The sequence below is a fragment of the Rhipicephalus sanguineus genome, chromosome 5 (genome assembly GCF_013339695.2).
Source record: "Rhipicephalus sanguineus isolate Rsan-2018 chromosome 5, BIME_Rsan_1.4, whole genome shotgun sequence".
Lineage (NCBI taxonomy): Eukaryota > Metazoa > Arthropoda > Arachnida > Ixodida > Ixodidae > Rhipicephalus > Rhipicephalus sanguineus.
Genome location: NC_051180.1, coordinates 46,484,480 through 46,511,484, shown reverse-complemented (window position 1 = coordinate 46,511,484; position 27,005 = coordinate 46,484,480). Strand labels below are relative to the sequence as shown.

Below are 27,005 nucleotides of genomic sequence, written 5' to 3'. Positions count from 1 at the left end.
AGAGTTTATTTCTTAGACACTTCTAATTTCTTCATCATCTAACACCCATTCATTGCATGTCCCTCTCATATACTGACAGCCGCTATCAAGCGAAAACGCGCATCCTAAAATATTTGTATGTTACAGGCGACTCTCGTAGCGATGACACGTGGCAGCTTCGTAGCCTATAGCAGCCGGACCATTATGCGGTTGCTGAGTTGCGTAGTAAGCAGCTAAGTGACCGATAACAAAACGCCACACTCTAGTGAAAGTTTGCACCACTTGCGGAGTATCTCGTCCCCGAACAGTAATCACCACCCGGCTTGCTTGCCTTTCGCTTCTTGAAAACTACGCGCTCGGTACTTTTCCGTCAAAAATGTTACGAAGCGGTAATAACGCATATGTCATTCGGGGCAAAGACGTACCGGACGCGTAGAGTTAATCAAAGGATAATAATTAAATATCTGGGGTTTAACGACCCAAAACCACGATATGATTATGAGAGACGCCATAGTGGAGGGCTCCGCAAAATTTCGACCACCTGAGTTTCTTTAACGTGCACCTAAATATGTTAATCAAAGGAAAGACAGGCAATATAGATAGATGATCATTCGCTCGAGAGAATACAGGCCGCAAAGAGTGCAAACTTTTCTTAGAGTGGCACAGTTGTACCCTGCGGTGTGTGTCCGTACTTTCACCCAACGTTAAGGCCTCCGAGGTTCAATCCTGTAGGCCTCGATCCGGACGAACGCGAAGCTGCCGGCCTCGGCGTCGTCTCTTCGAACACGGGTTCTTCGGTAGCGTCGAGGCTGTAGTCGGCAGGGTCCAACTTCTTCCAGTTGTCGGGTTCGGCGTCCACGATGGGTTCCTCTTCCGGTTCTTCCTCGGGCTCCTCCGTGGTGACCGACACAGTGCCGCCGTCCTGTCCAGGGCTCGGGGGACTGACTGGTTGTTTCGGTTGGTTGGCTTGTTCTTTTTTGCGGGCCAAGTAGTCTTTCCAGAAGTTCGGGGGCGAGAAGGTCTGCCATTCCTTTGGTTCGGCAGGATCCAGCCTGTACTCGCTGCACTTTTCAGTTATTAGAGGAATGTAGAATCTGCAAAGTACAGGAAGGAACGCTGTAAGCTACCAATAGACAAACGTAACCCGCAGGTAATGACGCTGTTTCTTCCTTCGCGATGAATATTAAGATAAGCGCCTATAATTCAAACGCCAAAGTGCACTTCCTACCCTGTATATAAATTCGCTATACATTTAGCCCTGTTTATGATTAATATACAAGACAGCAAGAGCTGCCACCGGGCAGTTTTTACGAATGAACATATTTGTTGTGCATCATGAGACTTCACAAGAACCTGTAAATTTTCTTATTTCGTCAACCTTATCTCAGCAAGCCGTTCTGGAAAAACGCCACGGCTTGATCAGATGCTCGCCGCTACAGACTGGGAAATCACGATGCAGCAGGTATTGCTTCTCAACCTAAGCAAGTTACGCTGGTTTTATAGGATCTAATATCTGAATGCGAGTGTCGAATGAGTTTAAATTTTTAATTATTTTTGCTCGAACTTCTCGAATGCTGTATCCAAGTGACTGTACATACGCCTCTTTGATCGCAACGTGTAATGCTTCGACACAGGTCAGTTTTGTTGACCGCGACATAGGTTGTGCTGATGTAGCATTGCTCTTACCACAACGCGTTTTTCTTACATTGTTGGAATGCATAAAGGTGCTGAGAAAGAGGTTATGCTAAGAGGAAGTGTCAGTCAGTCGCACAATTTGACATATTACTAGCGGATGAGGTCGGCCAGTTGCAAACGCTGTTCACAAACAAAAAACTTCGATAATGGCGCTCTTGATCCCAGTCAGCATAACAAACCAGGATTAAAGAACCATGTAAGGCTATCAGAACTGAATGATAGGCTGTACCGATTCTGTGTAAGCAACAGATGGACAAGGCTAAGCGACAGACAGAGACAAGCGAGCTTCGTAGATGCATGTGGTATTATCTTAAGCGCCGAAGCTATCAGGAGAAGCTCTTTACAACTATGATTGCCTTTTTTCGAGACAGATATATCGTTGATCCGCCTGCCCGTGACGCACTCTTGGTAACAAAATATTTGATGTTCACGTGGAACATTTGCCAGCTAAGCACGCCAGGCTGACCCCGCCTGCTGCAACAACAGTGGAACTGCACTGTGACGCGCGCAGCTTCTTCGTCATAGGCGTGCACACGGACGGGGGGGGGGGGGGCGCAGGGGAGCAGCCGCTTGCCCTAGTCACCTAAGAGGGGAGAGGGGGGGGGGGGCAAAAGTCTGCCCCATTCATTGACTTAGTATGGAGGGGGGGCGCTGCGATGACCCTTCGCCCCCCCCCCTCCCCCTGCTGAGGAACCCTGCGCACGCCTATGATCATCGTGCTTCCCTTGCCTGCCCATTATCGGTGGGCACCAACCCCTACAGTTATGATCAAAGAAAGCTTTCGTACACACGGATATTGTAGGCTGCATGTAGTTGCGGTAGTGAAAAGCTCCTCACTAATTTCGGAGGCTCGCCGCAATCTCTATAGTACAAGTACTTACGCATTGTTCTGGACACACTTCTTGGGAAATGTGTAGTCAAAGCAGTTGGTCCGCAGAATGTTGAAGAATATCTTTCCCACGGTGACAGATGGGATACTGCTGTCATTCAGAAGGCAGCCGTAGAACTTACGGTCACCCTTGCAGTGAGTCCTGCATCGAAACAATATTCGAAATAAGAAAAACGATATGACCATTTGAAGCGTATGAAAATGTTCTATACAAGGGGAGGAAGAAAATACAGGCGAAAAGGCAAGGAAGCTATTTCAAATAATAAATCTTTAATGCCTGTCCAAACCTTAATGCATGGTTCTGCTCTATTCTATGTCTATATTGTCCACAAGGGCACCTTAGGATTGTTGCTACGTATTAGTGGAACAATATCACAACATTAATACAGTGATAGAATTGTCGCTTCTTCTTTCCGTCTCTTAATTTCACACTACTGTCCAATCGTTATGTATATGAAACCTACGTACAGTTTGGGGCGCCATCTCTATTGCGTTTTTCTTACCCCTGAGCTTCCCTTTTTAATATACTGCCCTTACAAGGCTGACTGCTGTTTTAGATATTACGCATATTTACGTATCGTTTCTCTTCTCTGTATATTTGTTTAATGTTTCCCTCTTTTTAAACTTTCAGCTGGCAAGGTGTTCTTCTAGCAACAACCTTAACGCTGACAGTGACTCACACAAACATTAAGTTCATTTCGTCATTATCAACGCTACGTGCTTGCGTCTACCTTAAAGTACCGAGTATGTGTTCAACATGCGAAAAGAGATCGCGCAAATCAAGTTTCAATAAGCCTGGATGATTTCTTCATCTTTAAGCATAATTAAGCATGGCATACACACACGAAGAAATGATATCAGCTTGAATTTATCAAGTGAATTGTATTGCAGAAATGTGTTCCTAATCGGGACTGCGTTCTACAACCGCATGCATAAACGTAACATGCTGAGTAACGATGGCTCCATAAATTTTGTATGCTCATGGAATACTTTCTGGGTATGCGATTTCCTTGTTGCCTGGTAGCTAAACTTCATTTTAAGCGATAAACTACCTACAATGCAAACGAGAGTAGCAGACTAAGAAATGTTATTGCTTAGCACATCCCAGGATCAAAGATACTTGCTATCATTCATATACAAACGTCTATTTACAGCTCACAGAACACTTGCGTTCTCATAAAAGGAACACTTGACTGTTTCTGCATGCCTGTACAATTACGTGAGTTCAACTTAGTGTGAACAGTATAATAAGAAAGCTACAGAGGAGGTTAATCATAGTTACGTACATAGTGTAAAGGTTCGTATTTCTGATGCCGTATTTAGCCTGAAAAGCCGGGATGTTGTCGTCGGAGTGGTCGTGTTCCCTGCAGCAAGCATCGGTGGCCCTGGAAGGTCCCAGGTCGTCGTAGTTCTTGGCCACGTTACCAGCGCCGCACCATTTTGTGCCTGAAATGTAGTGATAACGAATTAAAGGTGTACGGGTATAGACAACCAATTTGCAACACAATGCTTTCTCGTGCTATATACTCTTGTTTCTTTTTCCTCTGTGTAGTACGCCCTCTACGGCTTAAGTGTGACAGAAGTTCATTATGATTTACTATTACACAATTTTATTAGAAGGTTCGCTTTAAGTTTTGCTTGTCTATGTAGTAAAGAACGCAATGTGCGCAAAACCTAGTATATTGCTCACTCCTCGCCACGCCCCTTGATATTTGTTCAAGATCACCGTTTCTTTCCAGTTTTATAGCGAGCAATACATCTGAGCTTTTGTAGAATGAAGGCACCTTGTTGATTTTCGTCGACAAATCTTATATTCCGTATCTATGATTCTCATACAGGCATCGTCTCTACAGGCATCTATAGTTTTGCGGATCAGTTATGCGAAATCCCGCAAGGCGGCGGAAGAGTTATGAAAAGAAAAATTGACAACCACCCGTTTGTAGCACAATGCCACAAGGATTTCTAGCGACAAGCCCCAAACGGGTGGTTGTCGATCTTCCCTTTCACTGTATGCTTGTGCCGTGTTCACAGAATATACTGTCGTCACTTTTATGAATGTCGCACGGCAATGCCTTGTCGTCCATAAAGTGTGCCGCAAGCTTCGAGAAAGTTAGTCCATCAACCATTCCGATGCCAGCTACGCATTACTGCAACGAGATATACGGAATACGTTGTTGCTCGATTTGCACAATTTAAGTAACACGATTCATTCAAAAGTTACAGCAGCCACTACTTTCCAACGTTCGCTCAGGCTACATTCTCTCAGCAGCAAATGTGTTCCAATTTAGCTTCAGGTCCTTTAAGTCACTGGACAACACACATTCGAATGTTCAGTCTGTAAGATGCCGTTCTTGAGTAGAATAGTACACACGTCATGTAAAATAAAGAGTGAAATGGCACATACATAAGGACAACACACGTTCTTCTGCATGGGAAACAGCTTGAGTTCGAACGTTGTTTTTTTTTAAACATGACGGCTGGAGTGTTGCAATGGATAATTTCATTACCTGGGAATATGAACAGGCTCTTGAATACGTCGCCGATGTAGTCAAATGCAGATTTCTGCTTGCTGGCGAAGTTCTCCCGCGTGCCGCATAGGTCCAGAAACTGATTCATTTCTTCGGGTGTCACCTTTGTTACCAGGCTTTCGGGCAGGACTACGAGGACGCCTTCAATAAGAGCCCTAGATGTGCGGGAAAGTCGTGGCACATAATTATTGAAGCTTTGTTTCGAAAACTGTATGCAAGCTTCAACAACAAAAGAAAACAATAAATTTCTCTGGCTAAACCTGTACTTCAGGAACAATTTAGATGAACACAACATGAAACAATTAGTGTTGGTCATAGGTAATACAAAGAATATTACTAAAGGTTTTAAAAAATCAAGCAATTTTCATATTTTGCGCTCTTTGGTTCGGGAGACGTTTCTGCGCTGTAGACAAAACAGTTTCATGTACAGGAGTACTAAAAAGTCAGATTCGTACAACCCCCCGTGGTACCTTAGTAGCTGTGGTGTTCCCCTGCAAGTTCAACAGCAACTGCGGAGTGCGCATATTATGAAGGCGCAGTGCTAAAACGCAGATGGATTAGGATTGTATCGCACATGCAGATACACTTGGTGAAAGTTAATCCGGAGTTCTCGCTGCACGGTGCGTCATAATCAGATCGTGGTTATGGCACGTAAAACTACTGAAATTATTTCATATCAGGGGCGTAGCCGCCGAAATTTTTCAGTTTTGCTTGAGTATATACACACGCGCACCAGGGGCGTAGCCAAGGGGGGGGGGGGTTGGCGGGGTCTAAACCCCCCCCCCCCGAAATTTTTCAGTTTTGCTTGAGTATATAGGCACCCACACATACAAACGCACGCACGAACATACCTAAAGTATGGTTGAACCCCCCCCCCCCCCCCGAAAAAAATTTCTGGCTACGCCCCTGACGCGCACATACAAACGCACGCACGAACATACATGAAGTATGGTTGAACCCCTCCTCGAAAAAAATTTCTGGCTACGCCCCTGTTTCATATATCCTGATGCTTGATGACACCGTGAATCTAAAAGGCATTACCATATAAAACGGCAAAGACGCCACTAAAACTTAATTTAGAAAGAACGCTTTTGTTGCAGCTTTTGATTCTTTCATTCCAATTATCTATTTATCGAGCTTGCGTTTTACTCTCGGATACTCTAAAAAATAGCCGCAGTAAATCGGAAGAAAGTGCTTTTCTCTTTTTTTTTCTCTTTTTTTCGCTTCCGCTACTCCCTGTAAAGTAGAAACTGTGCTGAGTGATTCGCATCATTTGTCACTTACTTGTCACCGAGCAGGTTGCAGTCGATAACATGACCGGAAGAATTCTGGAAGATTTCAGCAAGTACGTGTCCCCCCAGAGGCACATCGGTGATCACTCGATGACGAACTCCCGGGATGGCGCTGCAGTGTTTGAACATCATTAGGACAAGACCTAACAATACAGGTAGATACTTAAGGAAGAGAAACACAATGATTGTTTTGTGAGCTTTTGTGAATTCAGTCGGCTGAATTATTTCGCAGTCTTATATGTAACCTAGCGAAGGCTAGCGATGCAGACTAATTTAGCCTATACTCCATCTCAGAAGTTCCCTTCAGCAATGTGAAGGCTACAGGGCCCTTTAGCCAATAGGGCCAATCAGCCCCTCCGCGCGTATGCATCCGCGTCGCGTCGTCTGCTCAGCGGGTCCCTGGCGTCTGCTTGCACGCGTAGGGCCAGTAAAGCGAAGAGACGGCATCGCTGAAAAAAAAATGGCTGCACCCACCGCAGCTGGTGCCCTCGCTTCGAGTTTATCGAGTCGTTATCGTGCGCTGTGTGACCCGTGAGTTACAAACTGTCACTTGTGTTTGCTTCAGATGAGTGTGCTGACGCTTCGACAGCAATGTATTCGCGACTATATTGCGCTAATTTCATGAACCGTTCTCGGCGCTTTAGGCTTAGCAGGTATGGCTAAACAAACGGCTGATCTCGCAAATAACGGCAAAATGTGCCTCATGCTTTGTCCTCAGCGTGAGATGGCACAAAGCGATCGCTCACTTCACCATCTATTTGCTGCTTCCAGCGCAGTGGGCGTACAGCACGCGCAAGTTCGGGTCAAAGCGAGCGCTCGCATCTGCGTGGGCGCTGCCATGTTAATTTGTAACCGCAGTTACCGGCGGTTACTGATACAGCAATTAAAGGCATACGACATCATTGCGAAGTAAGAATAAACATATCACGCATCGATGTGACGTAACACGTGCCAAATCAGTGCAAATGTCTCAACCCTGCCAATTGTAAGGCAGTTATGTCCGGAACCAGTGCTGGGCAGTATCGAAGATACATGTATCTTAGATACTATCTTGTATCTGTATCGCGATACGTCTCGAAAAACATGTATCTGTATCTGTATTTCCGATACATTCGATAATGTATCGTGTATCTTAAGATACAAGATACTGCTATCGCAACACAACCGTGCGAAAGAATAATCGCTGGCCCAAATCCGTCCTCAAGCTGGTACTGGCGTCACTATGCCATCTAAATAAAACTAAAGGCAGTGATGAAATTTTCTTTCCGCCAGTGCCCTCCAGTGAAGGCAGAATATGAGATCTGCGCGTCCGTATTGGCGGAGCAGAGTCACGTGGCAGCGCTCGCGCATTTTCGACAGTAACAAGCGCGCGGACGTCTACGCCCATCCCACGTACCTTTTGTTATCTCGATTTTTCTTTCTTTTTATTTGCGCCCATGGCATGACACTTGCTCTTAACCACCGTCCTACGCCGCGTACTCCAATGCGTGCGGCGTTTATCGCGCAAATTCTGATGTTGCTACAGTGTCGTTATTGAAGATTCTCTTGCGTCTTGCTTCGCAACGAAAATCTGACGCTTGCAAGGATGGGGTTGCTTTGCGTCTCGTGGTTTTTACGTACCAGCGATTTGAAGGATCTCGTGGATGTAAGTTTGACTTACATGCAATGAAGTAACTTATATGCAAATAAGATTCTAACAACTTTAGCACCACTGATACTGATGCTAGATATAATAGAGCGAGCGTTTACCTAACAGAAGATATCTTGGCCTACTGCATTTTTTCTTCCTGCTGTCCTTATTTAAAGAATTTATGAAATCACAATTTGAATGTTAGCACAAGTTCTTTCTTAGCTGTCCTTTTGCATCCCGTACATTACCTAGGTCTCTGTACTGTTTCTTGCGGTCTGGTCACTGCAGTATATCTTTTGTAACGGGCTACCAAAATAAGATATCTGCTTTATTCTTTTGACTGTCTGCATTATTTCTAGTACTGTTTACACATTTACACGTTGCCAACGCGATTTTGAAAACAGATATATAATTATGTGTGCGCGCCTTGAGTATACAGTAGAAAACGTTCTGCTTACCGCTTAGTAAAATAGCGAAATTGACTTGCGTTCTAAAAAAGGAAATTATTAGGAGCCATCTTAATGTTAGGAAGGGGGTTCGGGAAATGCTGTTATACCGAAAGCTCTGTTTTTCTGATGAGCGTCCTAACAACCTGTTTCAGGCAAGTTCCCATAGGCACTGAATTTTATATTGTCTCACCTTAACAGGTGGGTTGACGACATTTCATGCTTAGTTGTCATATCTATTAAGGGCATCGTCTGTATCGTCTTTCTGTACTCGTTCAGTGTGAATGTTTGATACGGAACCGCCTCTCTATTTTACCTATATTTGTTTTCTTGTTTGAGGCCTTCCTAATTTTTTAGTACTACTAATCGCCACGTCATCAGAACTATAAGTGGCAATAGCGCGAATAGCGGCGGTATCCCGCGACGCTTTGTGCAACTATACAACACGTCGGAGACGTTTCTGGGTTGCACATGTTCTCTCGTTGAAGAAAAATTGTTAAAAGATTGTACTTCAGTGAGTATATCAACAAAAAATCCTTTACGCCAGCAGATAAGTACAATTTGAAAATTCATTGCAGTGGATGTCCTCTACGTATACACCAGGTGTCTCAAGCTCACCGTAAAGCCAGCGGGCCGCAGTCCCTAAATGCAGTTCCGCAAGAGCCAGAGCCAGGGCAGTAAAGTGAAGGTTGAAGGGGGGGGGGGAGGAGTGGCTTGAAGAAGATGACAGCTAACGCTGCCATTTGAAATGAACCTTTCCCATACCTTATATATAGGTCATATCTCAAGGGAATTTGGAGTCAGGGTTCGAGAAACATCGATACAGTTACAGAATGACTGAAATCTGGACACGGATTCTGAAATATCGAGTTTTTGTTAATAATGGTAATGTGTGGGGTTTAACGTCCCAGAACCACTAGATGATTACGAGGGACGTAGTAGTGGAGTACTCCGGAAATTTGGACCATCTGGTGTTCTAACGTGCACTGACATCGCACACTACGCGAGCCTCTAGCATTTCGCCTTCATCGAAATGCGACCGCGTTTTTGTTCCACGGTTATGTTTCAACACATGGTGACCTCATGTCCTCACGAAAAGAATGCTTGAGACCAGTCATGTCATTGTAGCTCATGTACATACTTATTAAGAAAATAAAAACAAATGGGGGGAAGACGGTAATACGTGCGGGCCGGGCCGCGTGCTTGAGACCCCTGGTATACACGATGCGTCGAGAAAAAAAAATTCGCTACCAGCGTTGTTGCTGCTGTACACCTGTCCAGCGATCCGCTATTGCGCCATCGGTCTTTTACGGACAAGGCAAAAGTGCACACCGGTATTTGCGCCATCGTGCGAAGGCTTCTTATTGAAGTTCTTGTGATTAGATGCCAACCCGTTAGCTGGTCGGCAAGCAGAGCAGCGACTCCCATCAATTGCAAAAATGACAAGCAAGTGCCACTGTCAGCGAAGTGTGTAAACAGCTGTCCTGTTAAGAAGCTAAAACAAACCCCAGTAAGTTGTTTCGGAAGGAAACTAATGTAGTTTGTGGAAGAAGGGCGAAATTGAGATACTAACAGGCATTTCGCTAATTTTCTTTTAATTATTTTTTATTTTATTTTTTCACCGAACTACTGAGGAATGAAACCTGATACCTTTTCATCATCCGGGCTCACCTGAATAAATTCTCACTATTTCTCACTATTTCACTATTTCACTATTTCACTATTTCTCACATTCTCACTATTTCCTAAACAACATTTTCATTTTACAACTGTTTGTTTGTTTGCCTTCTTTCGTTTGAGATTTTGAATTGTGCCTTGTGCGTGTGTTTCCTATGCTGTACATTGCCCTTCCTGCTTGGGCCACGTGGCCAACAGTACGACGTGAATAAATAAATGATACGAAATGGGTCAATGTTAAGAAATTGTCAAGCAGACATTTTTGTGCATAGACGTTTTCTGCTACATTATATGGACTTATAAACACAAATTTGCGAATGTATCGAAGTATCTTAAGATACAATTGCTTAGTATCGTATCGGATACAATTCTTGTGGCAGTATCTTGTATCTGTATCTCAATTACTTCTTGCCTGAGTATCCTGTATCGTATCGCGATACAATTTCAAAGTATCTTTGCCCAGCCCTGTCCGGAACTATGTTTTGCTGCGCAAGTGGGTGGCTTGCTTACACCCCGTAGCCTCGGTAATGCTAAACGGTAGTGGTGCGATGGAGCACAGTAACTGGCATGCAGCACTGAAGAACAGCACTGCCAGATACATGCTGTACAAAGACATGGAAAAAAAGAAATAACGGCGACTTATTGGTGTGTAGGTTTGAATAGTCAGTTCACGAAAGAAGAGCGAATGTGGATCAACTGCTGTGATCTTAAAGCAAACCTAATTATAATAATGTTAGTTAGAGATCCCATGAAGCCACGCCTCCCAGCTCGAGGGGTGACTCCGTATTTAGAAAATCACTGCAATTGGCGTGTGCTCGTGATTGTGTCCATCCCTCTTCTCTTCTCTTCCTCTGTCTCTCTTTTCGCCCCCTTATCCCTCTCCCCCAGTGCAGGGTAGCAAACCGGACGTGCGTCTGGTTAACCACCCTGTGTCTCCTTGCTTCTCTCTCCCTCTCTGTCTCACTGGAGTTCGTAAAGCTGGAGGCATGCACCACTCTGAAATGGACGCTAAGAAAACTTGCCAAGCAGCTTAACGGAGCCGCAGAATAAAATCGTTGTCTCTCTCCAAATAAGAACACTCTTCTGTCAATAACGTTTTCGTAACACTCTTAGAATACTGCACCGACGCGAGTGCTTCCAGACTAAATGCAAGAACTAGGGCAGTACAAAAAAATTTCCAGGACCAGCACCCGTGATGAAGCTCGGTGAATTTCGGGGCGTTTTGCCGGGATATTTAAGAACGGCGAATTTAGCGGGCGTTCTTTTCAGTCAGACGACGGGCCTTACTGGCGAAGGTCGCCTCTTCGAAGTGCGTGGGCTACTTCCAAGCTCGAGAGGTATAACGTTCAATTTGCGAGTGCTCCCATAAATATGCCAGCGTTGTCAGTATATTACGAGATGCGTAGACGATCATCTACGTAATATCTCTCCTGTAGCATCACGTATGCTGTTATTTTACAATACACGATGCACGGTAATTTCAATATGGAAACTTAGTTTTGTGGAAGCGCGCAAAATAGACTATGGTTCACGAAAGGAAAAAGAAACTGTTATTCGCACGAAAGTCTTAAAAAAGAAAAAAACTTTCCATTTCTTGAAACAAATTCGTCCGGCCTCTTGATTACTTATCTTCCCTTTCATCCATTATCATCTTTCACACCTAAGATGCTCGTCAAATAAACGAATAAGAGCCCTACTCACTTCTCAGTCAGCTGCCTGCTGATATCCGAAGCCGAAGTGTTGGTAATCTTTCCGAACGTTTGGTCCCAGGCTCGCGTGCCCAAGTTCACCGGGTTCAGACTGGAGCCCGTGTTGGTCAACGAACCCAGCGGGTTGCTTAGGATACCGAGCTGCTGGGCGCTTCCACTTCCTAACGCCAGCAGCAACAGCACGCCGTGAAGGGCGTATGGCGTCGTCATAGTTGATTTGCTCTGTGAGAAGAAAAATAAGGAAAGCAACAGGAGTCACGAAGGAGGACTGCGTCTTCGCCTCAAATTCGTGCTCACTGTGTAGCAACCAATAATCTATAGTCTAACGCATTACCATACATTAGGGTTTGGTTGTGCCCCTCCGCCTCCACTATATAATTTGTTATGAACTCACTGTGAGAAAAATGTAAAGTTGATTTCTCTATTTTATAATTTTAAAACGACGTTTTCGTTTAATTTTACTGCGATTTCATTCTGCTTAGCAACTGTTCCGGCTTTCGCGATTCCACTTCATATAACTTTATCCTATGAGCTTCTCGCTATTTTTAGAAGTCGTATAACGACTCTGCTGTAAAAATAAAGTATGTATCATTACGTACTTATTATATTTGTAACCTCAAATCTTATTATTTTTCCCGCTTTCTTAGGGGACGCAGACCGTCGTCGAGCCATGTTCAAGGTCTATTTTAGTCTGTGTTCCTCACATCGCGTCGATTACATGTATGCATAGGCGTGCGCACAAAGGGCAGGTGGGGGGGGGGGGGGGGGGGGGGGGGAGAAGGGGGTGAAGTCGCCCTTGCTAATATTTCGTCTTTGCACTGCGCTTTTATCGTACGGGTCTCAGTGGAAGGGGTCGGGAAGAGGGGTGGGGGTCCTACGGTAAAACGTCTCCCCCCCCCCTTATAATGAGGAACTCTGCGCAAGCCTATGCGTGTTTGGGTACGAGTGATGGTCAATAAACTTTCAGTTATGTCATAATGCCTGCAGGTAAAGGCCACAGACCGCTTCAGGAAAGAAGCGTTCGCGGTGCCGGCTATGCGTATTCGGATTAGCCCGCGATACACACAGAATGACATGTCACGCGTGTTCCGCCGTAGAACTGAGGATGGTGAATCGCTCATCATGCACAAATTCAGATGAGTAAAGCTTCTAGAAATCGGCTCTTTTATTATTACTTTTTTTTCTTTGCCGTTAGCGTGCAGAAAAATCCCGTATGTATATATTATAGACGGTCATTCCCACACGCCATGTTATCCTCGTTCCCGCTCAGATAAATCGTAAAATCCCTGGGTACACTCTAAGAAGTAAAAATAGTCATATGACCCTTTTCTCTGAATCCTACCTTGCCACGTATACGACTCGCTTTAAAGAGACACGTGAACTTTCTTAATAAGATCATTATACTCTCGTTGCAGAGTCCTCTCGTATATGACTCTCTTTAAAGAGAGTCATATACAAAAAGATTTGTTTTGTGCCTAAAATACAGAATGACGTCAGCTCCTCAATGATCGTTAGGGCAGTAGAGGCGGTAACGGAGCTGGGGAGTACCTACGGCTACTGTGTCTGTAAGCAGTCGGTGACGCTCGCGCTGCGACGGTAGTGCAGCCGTCAAGGCTTCACGTTAATGATTCCTCCTACCTGTTTCAGCGTCGTGCGCAGAATCACTCGGCGTTTTGTACACCCTGCATTGCGTTTTGTTGCGCGTAAGTACGTCCTCCTTTTATCTTTCAGATGCGGCCCCGATTACACTGCACATACACGCCCAAAAGAATGAAAGTTGATGCGTATTCATGATAACTTTTTCCTAGCGCAAAGAGACAACACAACAAAGAGGACAGCACTAAGCCTATGTATTGTCTCGTTTGTCGTGCTGTCTTTTTACGCAAGGAAAAGGTTGTTATGAATTATTTATCTTCTTCAGGAACCGGTCGTCATCTAGCCATGTGCCTGATCTACGTAGTATTCTAACTATGCACTGTCACGTGACTAGTTTAAAAATTACTACGCATGCTAGCTATAGGCTGTTGTCAGACTTCAAATGGATGTCACGGACTCTCTGTTCGTACGCTTCATTATTTTGCAAGGTAAAATGCAGCATGGAAAAAGCATTTTCGGAAAGCACAGAATGACAGTCCTGACGCTGGACGATGTTGCGCCATAAACACGTCACAAGTGCACTTCATATATATCTGTCGCTAATAGTGACAGCGGCAGTGCGAGCATCGCTGTCAGCGGTACGCTGTACGGCCTGATTACGGTAAGCAAAAAACGAACGCATTGTTTAATAAATTACTTCCCTCGTCGCTTACTCTAATGGATGAGATGGTACAGACAGAACGCGTTTTTCACTTTTTCATGTTTCACAATTCTCCACTTGTGCTGCACCGTTATCGTGTCGATCCGTACGAGTCATGATTCATGTAAGCGCAACCGTTGCTCGCGTAAAGGTGCGAATACTACCTGTTTAGCATCCTGGTACACGCCGCATTTATTATCTGAAGCCTTCTTTCACATATACCTGCAACGTGCCAAGCCTCAGATACGACGTTTAGATCTGATATGATCGATAACCGTGCCAGATCTCGCTACGATGTATACGCACTATATATATATAAGGCCAGAATATTCTTCTGTCGTAAAATTATTAATATTTGCTGGGGTTTTACGTACAAGAGAGAAAGAGAGAGAAGGAATGTAAGAAAGGCAGGGAGGTTAACTAGACTATGCGTCTAGTTTGCTACCCTAAACATGGGGAGGGGGAATAGGGGAGTGAAAGAGAGAGAGAGAGAAGGATAGACACATGTCACATCACACACACAGTGCCGAGTTTTACAGGCGGTCGCTCAATGAAGTTGCTTTCAAGTACCGCAGGAGGACTCGTGTGGCTTTCTGTGCTGACGTGCTGCGCGACAAGGCTCCTAAGATCTTTCCTTCATTAAAGGGCCGATCATCGAGTCTATTCAAGACACACTGGAGAGTCCGGCGATTCATCCATGGGCGAAACCTGCAACTGTGTAGAGACTATTGAACATCTCTTGTGCCACTGTTTATGTACGAAAACCACGACATGATTATGAGGCACGCCGCCCAGTGGAGGTCTCCGAATAATTTCTACCACCTGGGCTTCTTTAACGTGCACAGTACACGGGTCTCTAGCATTTCGCCTCCACTGATTTGCGACAGCCGCGGTCGGTACAGAAACCGCGTCTTTCGAGTCAGTAGACGAGAACCGTAACCACTGATTCACAGCGGCGGCCTCGTCAAGTTATTCAAATGAGCGAATGTATAACGCATCTGTTATGCAAGAAGCTATACGTGGTATCAGAATAAAAACCACTTTGTCTAATATAAGACAGACCCAGTAATTGCGAGAAGACAGCGTTGCTTTAATAGCTAAAGCAAGTTGCTGCAAACGTTTCTGTTGCTTAATAAAACATGCTATCATAAAGCGATAGAAGGTACGGAAAAGAAATTAGGTAGTAGGGACATTACGGGTAACAATTAATTGATAGTACGCTTCCGCGCCGTCACGCACTGCCTGTACGAGAGTGTGCAAATGTGTAATTGAGCGTTAGAATGAAGGTCATAAAAACAACACAACTAGCGGCGAGAGGTAGAACAAAACAACGCGTTCTCGTTATCCGTCAGCGCACTTTTTCGTTCCTTCTTCTCCCATTGCAAATGTCGGCCGTCGCGCTTCTAACCAAGAATGGAGCATTAATCTTATTTTACTTTGTGTATCGGTTTTCCCTCAATAGCGGTTTTAAAGCTGTTCAATAATATTAGTGAGCACTGGCACTGTCAAGTAATACTGGGGAGTCGTGACTGGATGTATGTGAAGGACACCAAGTAAATTTGAATCGTTAGGCTGCCGGAGCGACGGATTGGCTTTAATCCAGAAGAACATGCGTCGTGTAATAACATGTTTATGTCAGGTAAGACAGATTTCGCTCATTCGACCAATCAGCTCGATAGACTTTGAGAAAAGCTTGTAGAAAAGACATTGAAATTTCGGGTTCAAAAATAAAATCTAAAAATAAGCAGTTGGTAAATTTCCAAAGGGCCTATTCAGCACTGCTTGCTTTTTCTGAAAGGAAAGATGTGAACAAATCGGTCTAAGTTACCGCAAGACAGGCCAAAAGGTTGCTAACAAGATTAGCTTACTGCTAAAAGAGCTGTAACAGTGTTCAGTACCTGCCAGCAGCAGCAGTCTTCACAAACTTTCCGCGCAGAGAACGCCACACTTAACGCAGTCATCTTTATTTCGACAGCAGGAAAACGTTTTCTCTCATTGGCGAAGAAAAACAAAGGGAGCGTTGTGTGGCCGTCAGTTTTGAAGACTTCTCACATTCGGCACCGTGAGATGACTCACGTTCTATATGGGATAAAGTGTCGTTACAGATGTCGCGTATCATGCAAACACGTTGTTGACGTTCTCAACTTTTGAGCAGTTGCACCATTTCGTTCGTTCGTTCATTTTTTTTAGCTCGACAAAGATGCGTAACTCCTAAAATAGATATACGGTGACAAGGTACTCCAGTTCCACATTTTGAGGATACGCCGGAGAAATCATGTTTTGGGGACGTGTGCACCTGTCTTTGCACAGTAGACAGAGAATTATTTGCGCGTACTATTTCTTGTTTTAATTTACAACAGTAAGCAAGTGATTCACGTTGTTTAGGGAAACAATACGAACGAACTGTTTGTACTTATCTTCTTCTGTCCGTGTTTTCGTTGCGCAATTTCTTTGACGTCATGGATCACGAACTAGCCCAAAATGCTGCTCTCATTGTATGAAGACCTCTGACCTCGTTTTCGAAACGCCGCGATGCCGGCATCAAAGATTTTTAGAAGAAGGGCTTCTTAAAACGCATCTTTGATATCTCTAAAAAAAAAAAGGCGGCAGGAAGCAACCTGACATAGTAATATGAGTAATATTTATTCTTTACGTGATACCTGAAAAACAGAAAAACTAGTAATTGTTGCAAAAGACGGCGAGTCGCTTCCTAAGAGAGGTTTCCTAAGCCCATGTTCGTCTAACTACTTTCTTACGCGCCAGTCGTATCAGATCACATCACAGTAACGCCACTACATCCATTACGTTGTCCTGCAAAACTCCCTCGTTTCAGACTGATAAATATTAAGAAATTGAACAATCCGCATATGTTAAAGTGATATCAAACTTGTAGCTATGATTGGATGAATCATCTAGTGATCTATATTCTGCAGCGCTTCGTTAGTAGTTTTCCCACTTTCTTTACGCCAGAACTCACTTGCCAAACTGTGAACTATTAGTAGTTCTGAATCAAATCAGAACGTAGAATATCCTAGATGCCCAAAGATATTCGTCGTGCGCAAAGCGCTGCCAATTTTGCGTATTATGCTTACGTATATATGACAGGCTTCGCAAGCAAGCATAACAGTCAAAACTTGTGGATATCTATTGATAGTGGGCAGATTGCGAGCATCTTTTATAATTTATTTCCTTTTAAATTGAGAGAACTGACTAAATTTCTATAGAATTCAAAGTATTTCCTTACTTGTGGACTGCATCTTTACGTTTTCAATTCACACTATTGTACTATAAAAGCAATGGACTGCAAACAAGCCTTATGTTAGCGTTTTGGACGAAAGACAAACAGCTTACCTCAGCCTCCTTCAGTCGATGCTACGACACTAATTTCCCACGAAGACTGAGGCGATGGACAGCGAAAAAAAATATAGGGCACTAGACGACGGCCTCCGATGACAACCCGACGGTCGGCAATGACCCGTAGTCTCAGATTCCACCGGCGGCTACCACGCACGTGTTACCAGATAAAAGAAAAAGATACACCACACTCTTCACCGAGACGGAACCGTCTCGACCGAGTCAGCCGAACAGAATCGCGCGTATGTCAGTGCTTGATATCTTCTTTCATACGTCGCAACGCCCAGTTATTCTCTTTTCCTTTTCATGACTTCGCAAGTCCTATTCGTTTACGCTGTGCTCGTCCAGTCGCTGCTTGTCGTACGAAAACCCCCGCTCTGTCGCGACAGTTCCGTCACGTGCCGGCGACTAGCGAGAGAGAGGAGAGGGCGAGAAATAATTCAGGAAAGGAGATATCCCCAGTCTCGCGAGTCCTTACCTTATAGAAGGGAGACTTTGGCAAAAACAAAGAAATGCGAGAAAGCGCGAGAAGAAATTGCGGCGGAGAGTTGGGAAATATCGGCGAAACGGAGAGTGGAAAACACGTTCCCGCGGCGGCGTTGCGCCAGTTGCGCGAGCATCCAAAATCGCACTACTCGGCTTACCCTTGGCGGTTCGCGAATCACCGCGACGCCACGTCTCCTCTCCCTTTAACGTTGCGACGCGCGTTGCAGAAGTGTATTTTTGTTTGCCAGCAACGCCACCATACGGTGTCGCTTCGCGGATCCGTCCTTGTATCCGGCGGCAAGTTATTGCTCGTCGTGTCCAAGTCGGTACAAGCGGCAGCGCCAGTCTCCGTACGCCGCCTTCAACCGCGAACGGATTGCGAGGAAGGAGCTAGGAGAAGCGTTTCGCTTTCCTCAAGGTTGCATACAAATGACCAATCCCCTTTCACTCGCCATGTGAAGGTACACCGGCAACGTCGACCCTTTAGGCCAGCGCTGCTCTCTCTCTCTCTCTCTGCAGCCTTTCCGAAACATCTCCTTTCCCTTTAATATCGCTCCATCTCCCCTCGTAACTTTTACTGCCACTTCGGGCAATACACGCAACGTCGAAGACGTGCCATAATCCAAGCGAATGCAACGCAAACGTGTTTGGAAGGGGCGCCCGTGCTCACTGTTCGGCCGAGATACGAGAAAGAAGGGCAAAAACGGCTCAATGAAAGTCGACGCGCACGATCTCTAAGGAGGAAGTCTTTCACGGAGGCCTCGACATAAGGCACATTTATCACCCTCGTTTGGACCAGAGTATGACGACTTTTCGCGCTAGTTCTTAGTACAGAGTGAGTAAGCAGCCCCTACGTGGAAATGCTATCGCGCTTTGTTATTCAGGCACCTGGTGACGTTTATTTGGGCAGTAAACTGCGCCTTGCATTGCACAGTTGTTCGTGCTCCACTTCTGATTTCTTAAGGACATTACACGGTGTTGTGGAATCGAAATACAAGCTCACACGCTTACGTTTTCCCAGCGATAAAAAAACGTGTTGTAGCGCATTAGCTGTCAGAAGTTGTCCCCAGGTTCCACAAAGAAAGCAAATGCAAGATCTGGAAAAACCTGACTTCTTTGTCCAGATTGCCGTGCATTGGCAGAACGTGAGCAAACTTCTAGGAAATACGAGTAAGCTAATCTCGTCGAGCAAACACCTGGTTTGCGCACTAATAGATCACAGTATACAATATGCTGCAGGAAAAATCCCTCGGTACTATTAGAGTTCTCCGTAGCCGTAATCGCGACCGCATGTGCTACGTGAATGGCCGTCCATGTTACATGTTTTTTACGTCCCACGCGTCAAACATTTTCGTACGCAGCTTTCATAATTGTTCCGAAATGAAACAAAAGCGCAAAACTCTGCTCAAAAGAAAAGTTTATTTAAGTAATACACGTAAGCGGAACAGACGCATATGCACTGTGACAAAACAAAAACAACTCGGCTTATTAGAAACAGCTTATTCCAACATACGACGCTACAAACGTTGAGGCACAGTGGCAGTGCTTTATCGATAGGACGATAAGATATCCAAAAAAAAAGAACTGAGCGCTATGTACATGAAACATTTTCACAAGGATGCCGAAGTCAGCTGGATTCAGAGCCGAATGTACTCTATTATGTCTTTAGAAAAAGAAGGAAACAATTTAAAGTACTATTTACTTCAGTATGGGAGATCAGTAAGGTGTCCCTCAAAAATAAAAGAACTTGTTGCTGGGCTAGTTGGTAAACCATTTCAAAAATTATTTGAGCGCGAACACACGGCACATTCACACAACCAGGCGTTCAGGCACCAAACATATTTACAGCGCTCACGCAGAGCGTTGTAAAGGCTCGTTCCCACCGGCGACTAGCAACGGTCGCGCGACTAAGCTAGTCGCAAAGCGACTGGTCGTAAACGGTCGCAAATGGCCGTTTTGGTCGCAAAGCGACTGCTTTGGCTCAGTCGCTCGCTGCTCGATTTTTCAGTCGCGCGACTGCAGTCGCAAACCTCTGAACCAATCAGATGCGCAGGAACAGGACATCAGCCTATTTTACTGGGCAACGGCAGTGCAAGCTGTATACGAGCAGACGTGAATTCTATGTGGCGACGTATATAGGTCGCACCCAGGTGTGAACATCGGTCGCTTTGAGTCGCTTTTTGACCGCCAGTCGCAAACGGTCGCGCGACCATTGCTAGTCGCCGGTGTGAACGAGCCTTTAGTGTTTGGTGCCTGGATGCAGTGTTGCCTGGATGTGTGGGTGTGTGCGTGTGTGAATGTGTCATGTGTTTGCGCGCAATAATTTTTGAAATGGTCCCTCATCGGGTACGGTTACGCCGTGAAAATCTGTTACCCCATCCCTGACACATTCATTCTAGTAGCGATATCTGTATTAAGTGGCCATCGTACTTGCGCACGTTGATCTTTCAATAAAAAGCTCTGCGGTCGCATTTGGTATGCGCCTTGAAACCAGTTTGTTGTTAGGTTTTCTAAGGACATAACCGACTGCGTTTTTTATTTAGTTTCAAACGTACGTTAGCCCTTTAAGTTCCAAAACTGTTAGTCCCTAACGTATGTTGGGTTCTGACTTGGCTTACAGTGCTGCAAAATATACAGCATTCACGGCCTTGCACTTCATGTTGGAGCGCTGTTCACATCTTCAGTATGGTGCTACAGAGGCTAAGCTATAGAATTGTGTAGTCAGTGGCCGTTTAAGTACGTCGTGTTAATGCCATGTCGATCACATAGGTGGGCCGCATGGGAGCGTTTGCAAGCGAAAAATTTGCGCTTTCGCCACCAGTTACAATTTCCGTATACCTAACATTTCTAAACTAGCCAATTTTACCAAAGTTTCAGAAATGTACCTTCATTGTCTTCAGGAATGTGCTTCCAACCCAGAAGAATATTGATTCGCTTTTTTACTTCACGTAAAACTTAGACACAGTTTGTAATTTTTTAAAGCTTAAGTTGTAAACAATTATCAACATATTCAGACCCCTCTTTCGTTTTCTCTATCCTCTGCATAGATCGCAACTAGAGATCAAAACATCTATCCACATGGAACGCTCTCACACGGCATGTATTCTGCACACCATGACTAAATACCGATGCAAAGTTCGACTTGAATACATTTCCGCAGCCAAAAAAAGAAGCCAGGAACGAAAGACACAAAATCCACAAAAGACAGCTCGATAGTCCTGTGGGCGAGCGTCCTGTGTCCTTCATCTTTCTTCGCCCCTGTCTTGTTCTTGCTGGTGAAATGTATTCAAGTCAAAACCAATTAGCGCAAATTTCAGCAAATTCTGTACAGTACCCTGTATGCTACCTCATGATACCCCTCCCAACCACCCATCGAGCAGTTGGAGCACCAGGCGTCCTACACGTATACCCGCATGACCAGCACAAGATGCTGGAACGGGCAAGCAAGACGGCTCGGCACCGCGACTTTCTAGACTCAAGGAGGCCTCCTATGCTATAAAATGAAGTTGAACAACCATCCGCAAATTAAAAGACTATTCATTATTGCAATGCGACCAGCAACTATCTTCCAGATGAAAAATTATGATGTTGATGTCCAAACAACAGAAGTTCAGGGGAAACTGGAGAGGTGAGAAAATCCTTAAACAGGAAATATTTTTTCATGGTGATGATGGTGGCACGAAAGCAATTTCAGGGATAGGCCACAATAAGGGCAGTACTATTTCCAGACAATAATATTATTAATAATAATGAAGAGAGCTGTGTATGTAAATGAACACATGAAAGAATATGATCCTAAATCAAATACACTGTTGTCCAATAGCGTTTACTAAGCCTCGCATGGAAATAAAAAAATAAATAAATAATAAATGTATACTTCCTCTGTTGCATTTCTTCATAAACAAACCAACACGTACTGTTTTTCTTACTGCTGCTGCTACTACTACTACTACTACTACTACTACTACTACTGCAACTACTTCTACTACTACTACTACTAACAATTATTATTATTATTATTATTATTATTATTATTATTATTATTATTATTATTATTATTATTATTATTATTATTATTATTATTATTATTATTATTATTATTATAAATCCGGGTATTATTATATGCGGGTATACGTTCTCATCAGAACTTATAAGTGCACTGAAACATAAAGATCGTGCACACAGGAAGTATAAACGTTCTGCATCAACTCATTTCAAGGAAGAATTCTGTCGTTTTCGTACTCTTTGTAAACGCCTTTATAAACGGGATCACAGTCTATATATTTCATTTTTAGAAAAAAAGCGCGTCTGACAGGCCGGCTGAGTTTTGGAAGTATGTGCGCAAACGGTCGAGCAAAAGTGGCGAGTCCTTCAGGATACTGGACCCAAATGGAGTAGAAGTTCAAGCCGTTGCTGACTGTTTTGCCATGCATTTTTCATCTGTCTATAAGTCTCCAGCCTCTGTAGCTAGTAACGGTCGACAGGTTAAGGCAGTTGGCGCAGCTGATGCTGTGTCGCTAGATGAAGATTCCATTTCAGAATGCATTAAGCGCTTGAAACCATCCTTTTCAGCTGGCCCAGATGGCATCCCCTCTGCCATACTAAAAGCCTATGGCAGTATACTTGTCCCAGTATTGACTACCATATTTAATAAGTGTCTGCATGCTTCAACGTTTCCTAGCATGTGGAAAACTGCTCGTGTTTTCCCAGTGTTTAAGTCTGGCTGTAAAAGTGACGTCTCGAACTACCGCCCTATTTCCCTTCTTTGTGCCGCATCCAAAATCTTTGAGCTTGCTCTTCACAAAATATTGTCTTTTGATGTAAAAAATTCATTGATTGTGAATCAGCATGGGTTTCTCGCTGGCCGCTCAACTGTCACTAATCTTGCCAGTTTCATGATGCAAGTCTCCACGCCTATTTCGCAGAGAGGACAGGTTGACGCTATTTACTGTGACCTTAGCAAAGCTTTTGATGTTGTCAGCCATTCGCTGCTTGTGGATAAACTTGCACACTTTGATGTTCATTCTTCAATTGTGAATCTCCTCCATAGCTATCTTCTTGATAGATTATGTTACGTTGCCGTTAATGGCCAAACGTCCTCTTTGTATAAAGCTACTAGTGGGGTTCCTCAAGGGTCGGTACTGGGCCCACTCCTCTTTTTAATTTATGTTAATGATGTTTCTTCTGTCATTCGGAATTCTTCTTTCCTTTTGTATGCCGATGACATAAAGATATTTAAGGAAATTCATTCAGTTATCGATTGTCGCTTGCTGCAATCTGATTTGTGTTCTTTTTCTGAATGGTGCAAGAGCAATAACCTCTCCCTAAATATTTCAAAAACCAAGGTAATAAGTTTCACTCGAAAAACATCTAGTGTGCCATTTTTATATTCTGTCAATTCTGTGTCGTTGTGTAAGGTATGTGAGATCAATGATCTAGGTGTTCTTTTTGATAGCACCTTACACTTTTCTGCTCACGCTAAGCGTGTTGCTTTGCGGGGTCTTCGCACCCTAGGCTGTGTTTGCAGAATATCTAGATAATTCCGTTCTCCTGTGCCCTTCCGAAAATTGTACACCGCGCTATGTCTTCCTCAACTAGAGTATGCATCTGTGATCTGGAATGGCATTCCTAATTCCAGCAGCAACGCCATTGAGCGAGTCCAGAAAAAATTCCTAAGCATTTACAACCATCGTTTCGCTAGAAATGACTCTGGATCTCGTTCTAACGCTGCTGGATTATTATCATTGCCATCACTTTGCTGCCGACGAAATCGCGCTGATCTGTTATTTCTTTACAAGCTTGTGCATGGTATCATATCCTGCCCTGTACTGCTCAACTGTCTTAATTTCCGAATTCCACGTAAGCTGACCAGAGAGAATAGACCTTTTCATGTAACCGCCTGCCTCTGTGAACATTCGACCATTGGCAGGATACAACGTCTTTACAATGCTTACTTTTTGGAGCTCGATGTTTTTCACAGCTCCCAGTCGTTGTTCTGCTCCGAGCTTTGCACTGTACTTACATAGCCTTGTACACTGTCGACCTTTTTTTTTCTGCGCATAGCTGTATATGTGCAATTTTATAACGTTTTTTATCCCTGATATTTTATTATGAATGTTTCCTTTGTTTTTTGGTTTTTTTTTTTTTTGTGCGCGCCAGTACAAAGACCTTACGGTTGTTCCTGGGCACATTAAATAAACGTTTGATTAAATAATGACGACGACAACGAGACGAAAAAAATTAACAATGCTGATTTTTAGAATAGGAAAGCGTAGTGCGTGTCACATGGAATGCTTTTTCCGAGCTCTGTGACAGTCTTACTGACTCCCTGATAGCGTTAGTTTTGCGCGTCTGGACACTCTATTTTTACAAATCACTAGCAACGCTTAGTACCAACATCATTATAACCACCATGATCAACCAAATCAATATTTATTTTGTTCAGCAGCCTAGGTGTCTTTGTCCGTCCTGTCATTTTCGGTAATGCGAGAAACATTAAGATAACAGCTCAGAGAGCCTAGGTCCTCGTGTAATGCGTTGCATGCGAACGCAGCGGTTGTCTCCGGGGTTGGCCACGGGCCTCTCCTAGCAGCAAGCAACTACGGTAAAGTACACTGTCAAAACGAGAAGATGCAGGTTGATTCTACGAGAGATCGAACATGCATGTCCGGTCGACATTTTTCTTTCTTCTGGGTTTTTTGTATGTTACGTTGGCACACTCAAAGTGCACGCAACCGAAAATTTTATTTCCCAAAAACGCTCCCATGCAGCACGCGAAAAAAAATATTTGAAGGTGGCGGCGTGGGCGTCCTGTTTTTGCTGACTGCAATAATTTCGGATTTCACGGCCGAATTTATCGCGAACTATAAACGTTGTGTGGAAATTTTTTTCTGCTGGTTGTATTACGCATTACTGTGAATTACGCAACTGCTCTTTTTAATCGTCCGCAGAAAGAACAAAACCTGAAAAAATTGCAAACACGGCCCAAATAAAAAAATTTGCTAAGATTGGTGCGCCTTGGCGCCTTTCCTATTTCACACAGGAACTTCAAAACAGTGTCAAATATAGAAAAGAGTCTTTGCAACATTTCTGCAGAAGGTCGTTTTCCTACGGGCAGCGTAAAAGAATAAAAAAATAGTTAAAGAAGCGATTTTTTTCAAAAAAAAGTTCATTTTGAAAAAATAAAATAAAAAGAACTCCGGTCTCAATTTTGACGACAATTTTTTAACGAAGAGCGCTCATGTCAGTGAAAACACCGTTTTCATATCATATGTCCTCATTTGCTTTGTTCACGAGATACGAAGGGCCAAAATGACCCTTGCTGTGTGTGCACTCTTCGGTGCGATTGATGGTTGTTATCAGCTTGCAATGTGCGTGAATCTACAGTTTTCATTATTTTGCCGCAGCAAAACTTTGCTCACCGTAATGGTCTCTGAAGCTCGATGAATGTGCCCTATATGTTATTCGATAGCGCACGCTATGCCACCTGGTACAATAGCAAAACCATAAACGTTGAAGCGCAGTAATTTTGGTGCACGTTCGAGGATCCAAGACACCCAAAATTAATCCGTGGATTCTTTACTATGGCCCGTTTATTATTTGTATGAGTGTTTTGGTACAACTTCGTAATTCAATTTATTTTCAGCGCAATCTAACAGAGGGGCGCTGGCTCGAGACCTATTGTACCTGCATTCGCACGTCTTGCAACCCATTGCACACTTCGCGTAGCTCGAACTTATCAGTTAACCTACACTGCCGGAACGGAGCCCTCTAGCCGGCTTTGCGAGCAGCGTGAGATCTTATCTCCATTTGTGTCCTGTGATTCACCGCTGCAGTCGTCAACTTCGCCGTTCTAGCAGAAAAGTTCCGGTTCGTTTGGCATTGAGTTAGCGAAAACAAGACACTGTATGCCGCACCTGCAGCGCCAACACATTTAAGCGTATTGACGATCACAAAGGAACACCGCTTCCACGCTTTACATGTGCGTACAGGGAGCCGTATATTATAAGGATTCCAAGAGAGTTTTCACAAAGCATATTGAGTAATCGCATAGCCACGCTGTAATCGCACAAAGTAGTGCACAGGAAAAGTCTTTTTTTTTTTATATGTTCGATCGCACTCGCCCTCAGAGTTGTTTCTCAAGATTTTCTGCGATGTGCGATTCATACGGAACTTGGACGTAGAACAGCAACAGTGCTGCGACAGTGCCGGTACACGCTCTTTGTTGGCGACGTTTATTTTAGACATAGTAACAAATTTGCTGACTACCGCTATTGCGTAATTACGGTTCAGTAAAGAACACAGCTCTACGTACTCCAGGTCTGCATACAGACCTGGAACACGTACAGCTGAATTCGATGTATTGAATTTCACTGGATGTTGCGTAAAGGCAGGTAAGAAAGAAACCTGGCAATGAAAGACTACCGGTCCTTAATGGAGAAGGCGCCAGGCTGGCGGCCGAGGCAACACATGGAAATTCGATCGTGTCTCCCGTGGCGTTACAAAAAAAAATAAACGAAATAAACTAACTTTCCCGCAGAGTCGTGATTCGCGTGAGCCAAGAAATTTGCGAGACACGAGAAGCTTCTGCGAAAACGCGCAGAGTGCTTCCTGCAATAACGTGTGTACTCTCTCGCTTGTCAGCACCTGTAAAGCCGTTTGGCTGGACTCCAAGCGCAGCGCATGGAAATGCGCGGATTTCGAGGTGCCTATGCGGTACATGACATGAGACGTATATCTATCAGGCACATATGTCGCCTTTTACGCCACTACGTGATGACACGCGGAATCCCACGCGGGACATCAGAAGCCAGAGGACTTGTTACGTACAGCCACCGCGCCGGTCCGGCATCAAAGGAATCAATGTATTAACACACCAATTTCAACATCAAAGAGATGAAGGACATTAGGAAAATCATCATGAATGAAGCAGCCATAGAGGCCTACGACGCCGACGATGCTACCTGCAAGCGGCTGGCCTTCATGTTACGAGACCATCGTTTGATAATATTTGGATTCATGGGC

General features: G+C 44.2%; 1 protein-coding gene across 2 annotated transcripts; it reads right to left on the bottom strand.

Moving 5' to 3' along the window:
• Positions 1–26,617, bottom strand: LOC119393583 (group 3 secretory phospholipase A2). 2 transcript variants are annotated; one of them, XM_037660692.2, is made up of 7 exons: positions 26,511–26,617; positions 11,838–12,067; positions 6,376–6,495; positions 5,071–5,246; positions 3,850–4,009; positions 2,556–2,705; positions 1–1,073 (listed from the first exon to the last, which is right to left on the bottom strand). In XM_037660692.2, the coding sequence occupies exons 2-7, from the start codon at positions 12,053–12,055 to the stop codon at positions 674–676; spliced, it is 1,224 nt and encodes a 407-aa protein (XP_037516620.1). In that variant the 5' UTR covers positions 12,056–12,067; positions 26,511–26,617; the 3' UTR covers positions 1–673. The 2 variants fall into 2 exon arrangements, with proteins under 2 accessions (XP_037516620.1, XP_037516618.1); XM_037660690.2 differs by lacking the exon at positions 26,511–26,617 and adding an exon at positions 17,493–17,896.
• Between the last annotated feature and the right edge of the window lie 388 nt (positions 26,618–27,005).

Bases quoted from the DNA above. Each gene is read 5' to 3' on its own strand.
- LOC119393583 (XM_037660692.2), bottom strand. From the start codon at position 12,055: ATGACGACGCCATACGCCCTTCACGGCGTGCTGTTGCTGCTGGCGTTA. The intron at 6,496-11,837 runs GTGAGTAGGGCT...CAAACACTGCAG, and splicing joins AGCAGGCAGCTGACTGAGAA to CGCCATCCCGGGAGTTCGTC. The intron at 5,247-6,375 runs GTAAGTGACAAA...CCGCACATCTAG, and splicing joins TGCAACCTGCTCGGTGACAA to GGCTCTTATTGAAGGCGTCC.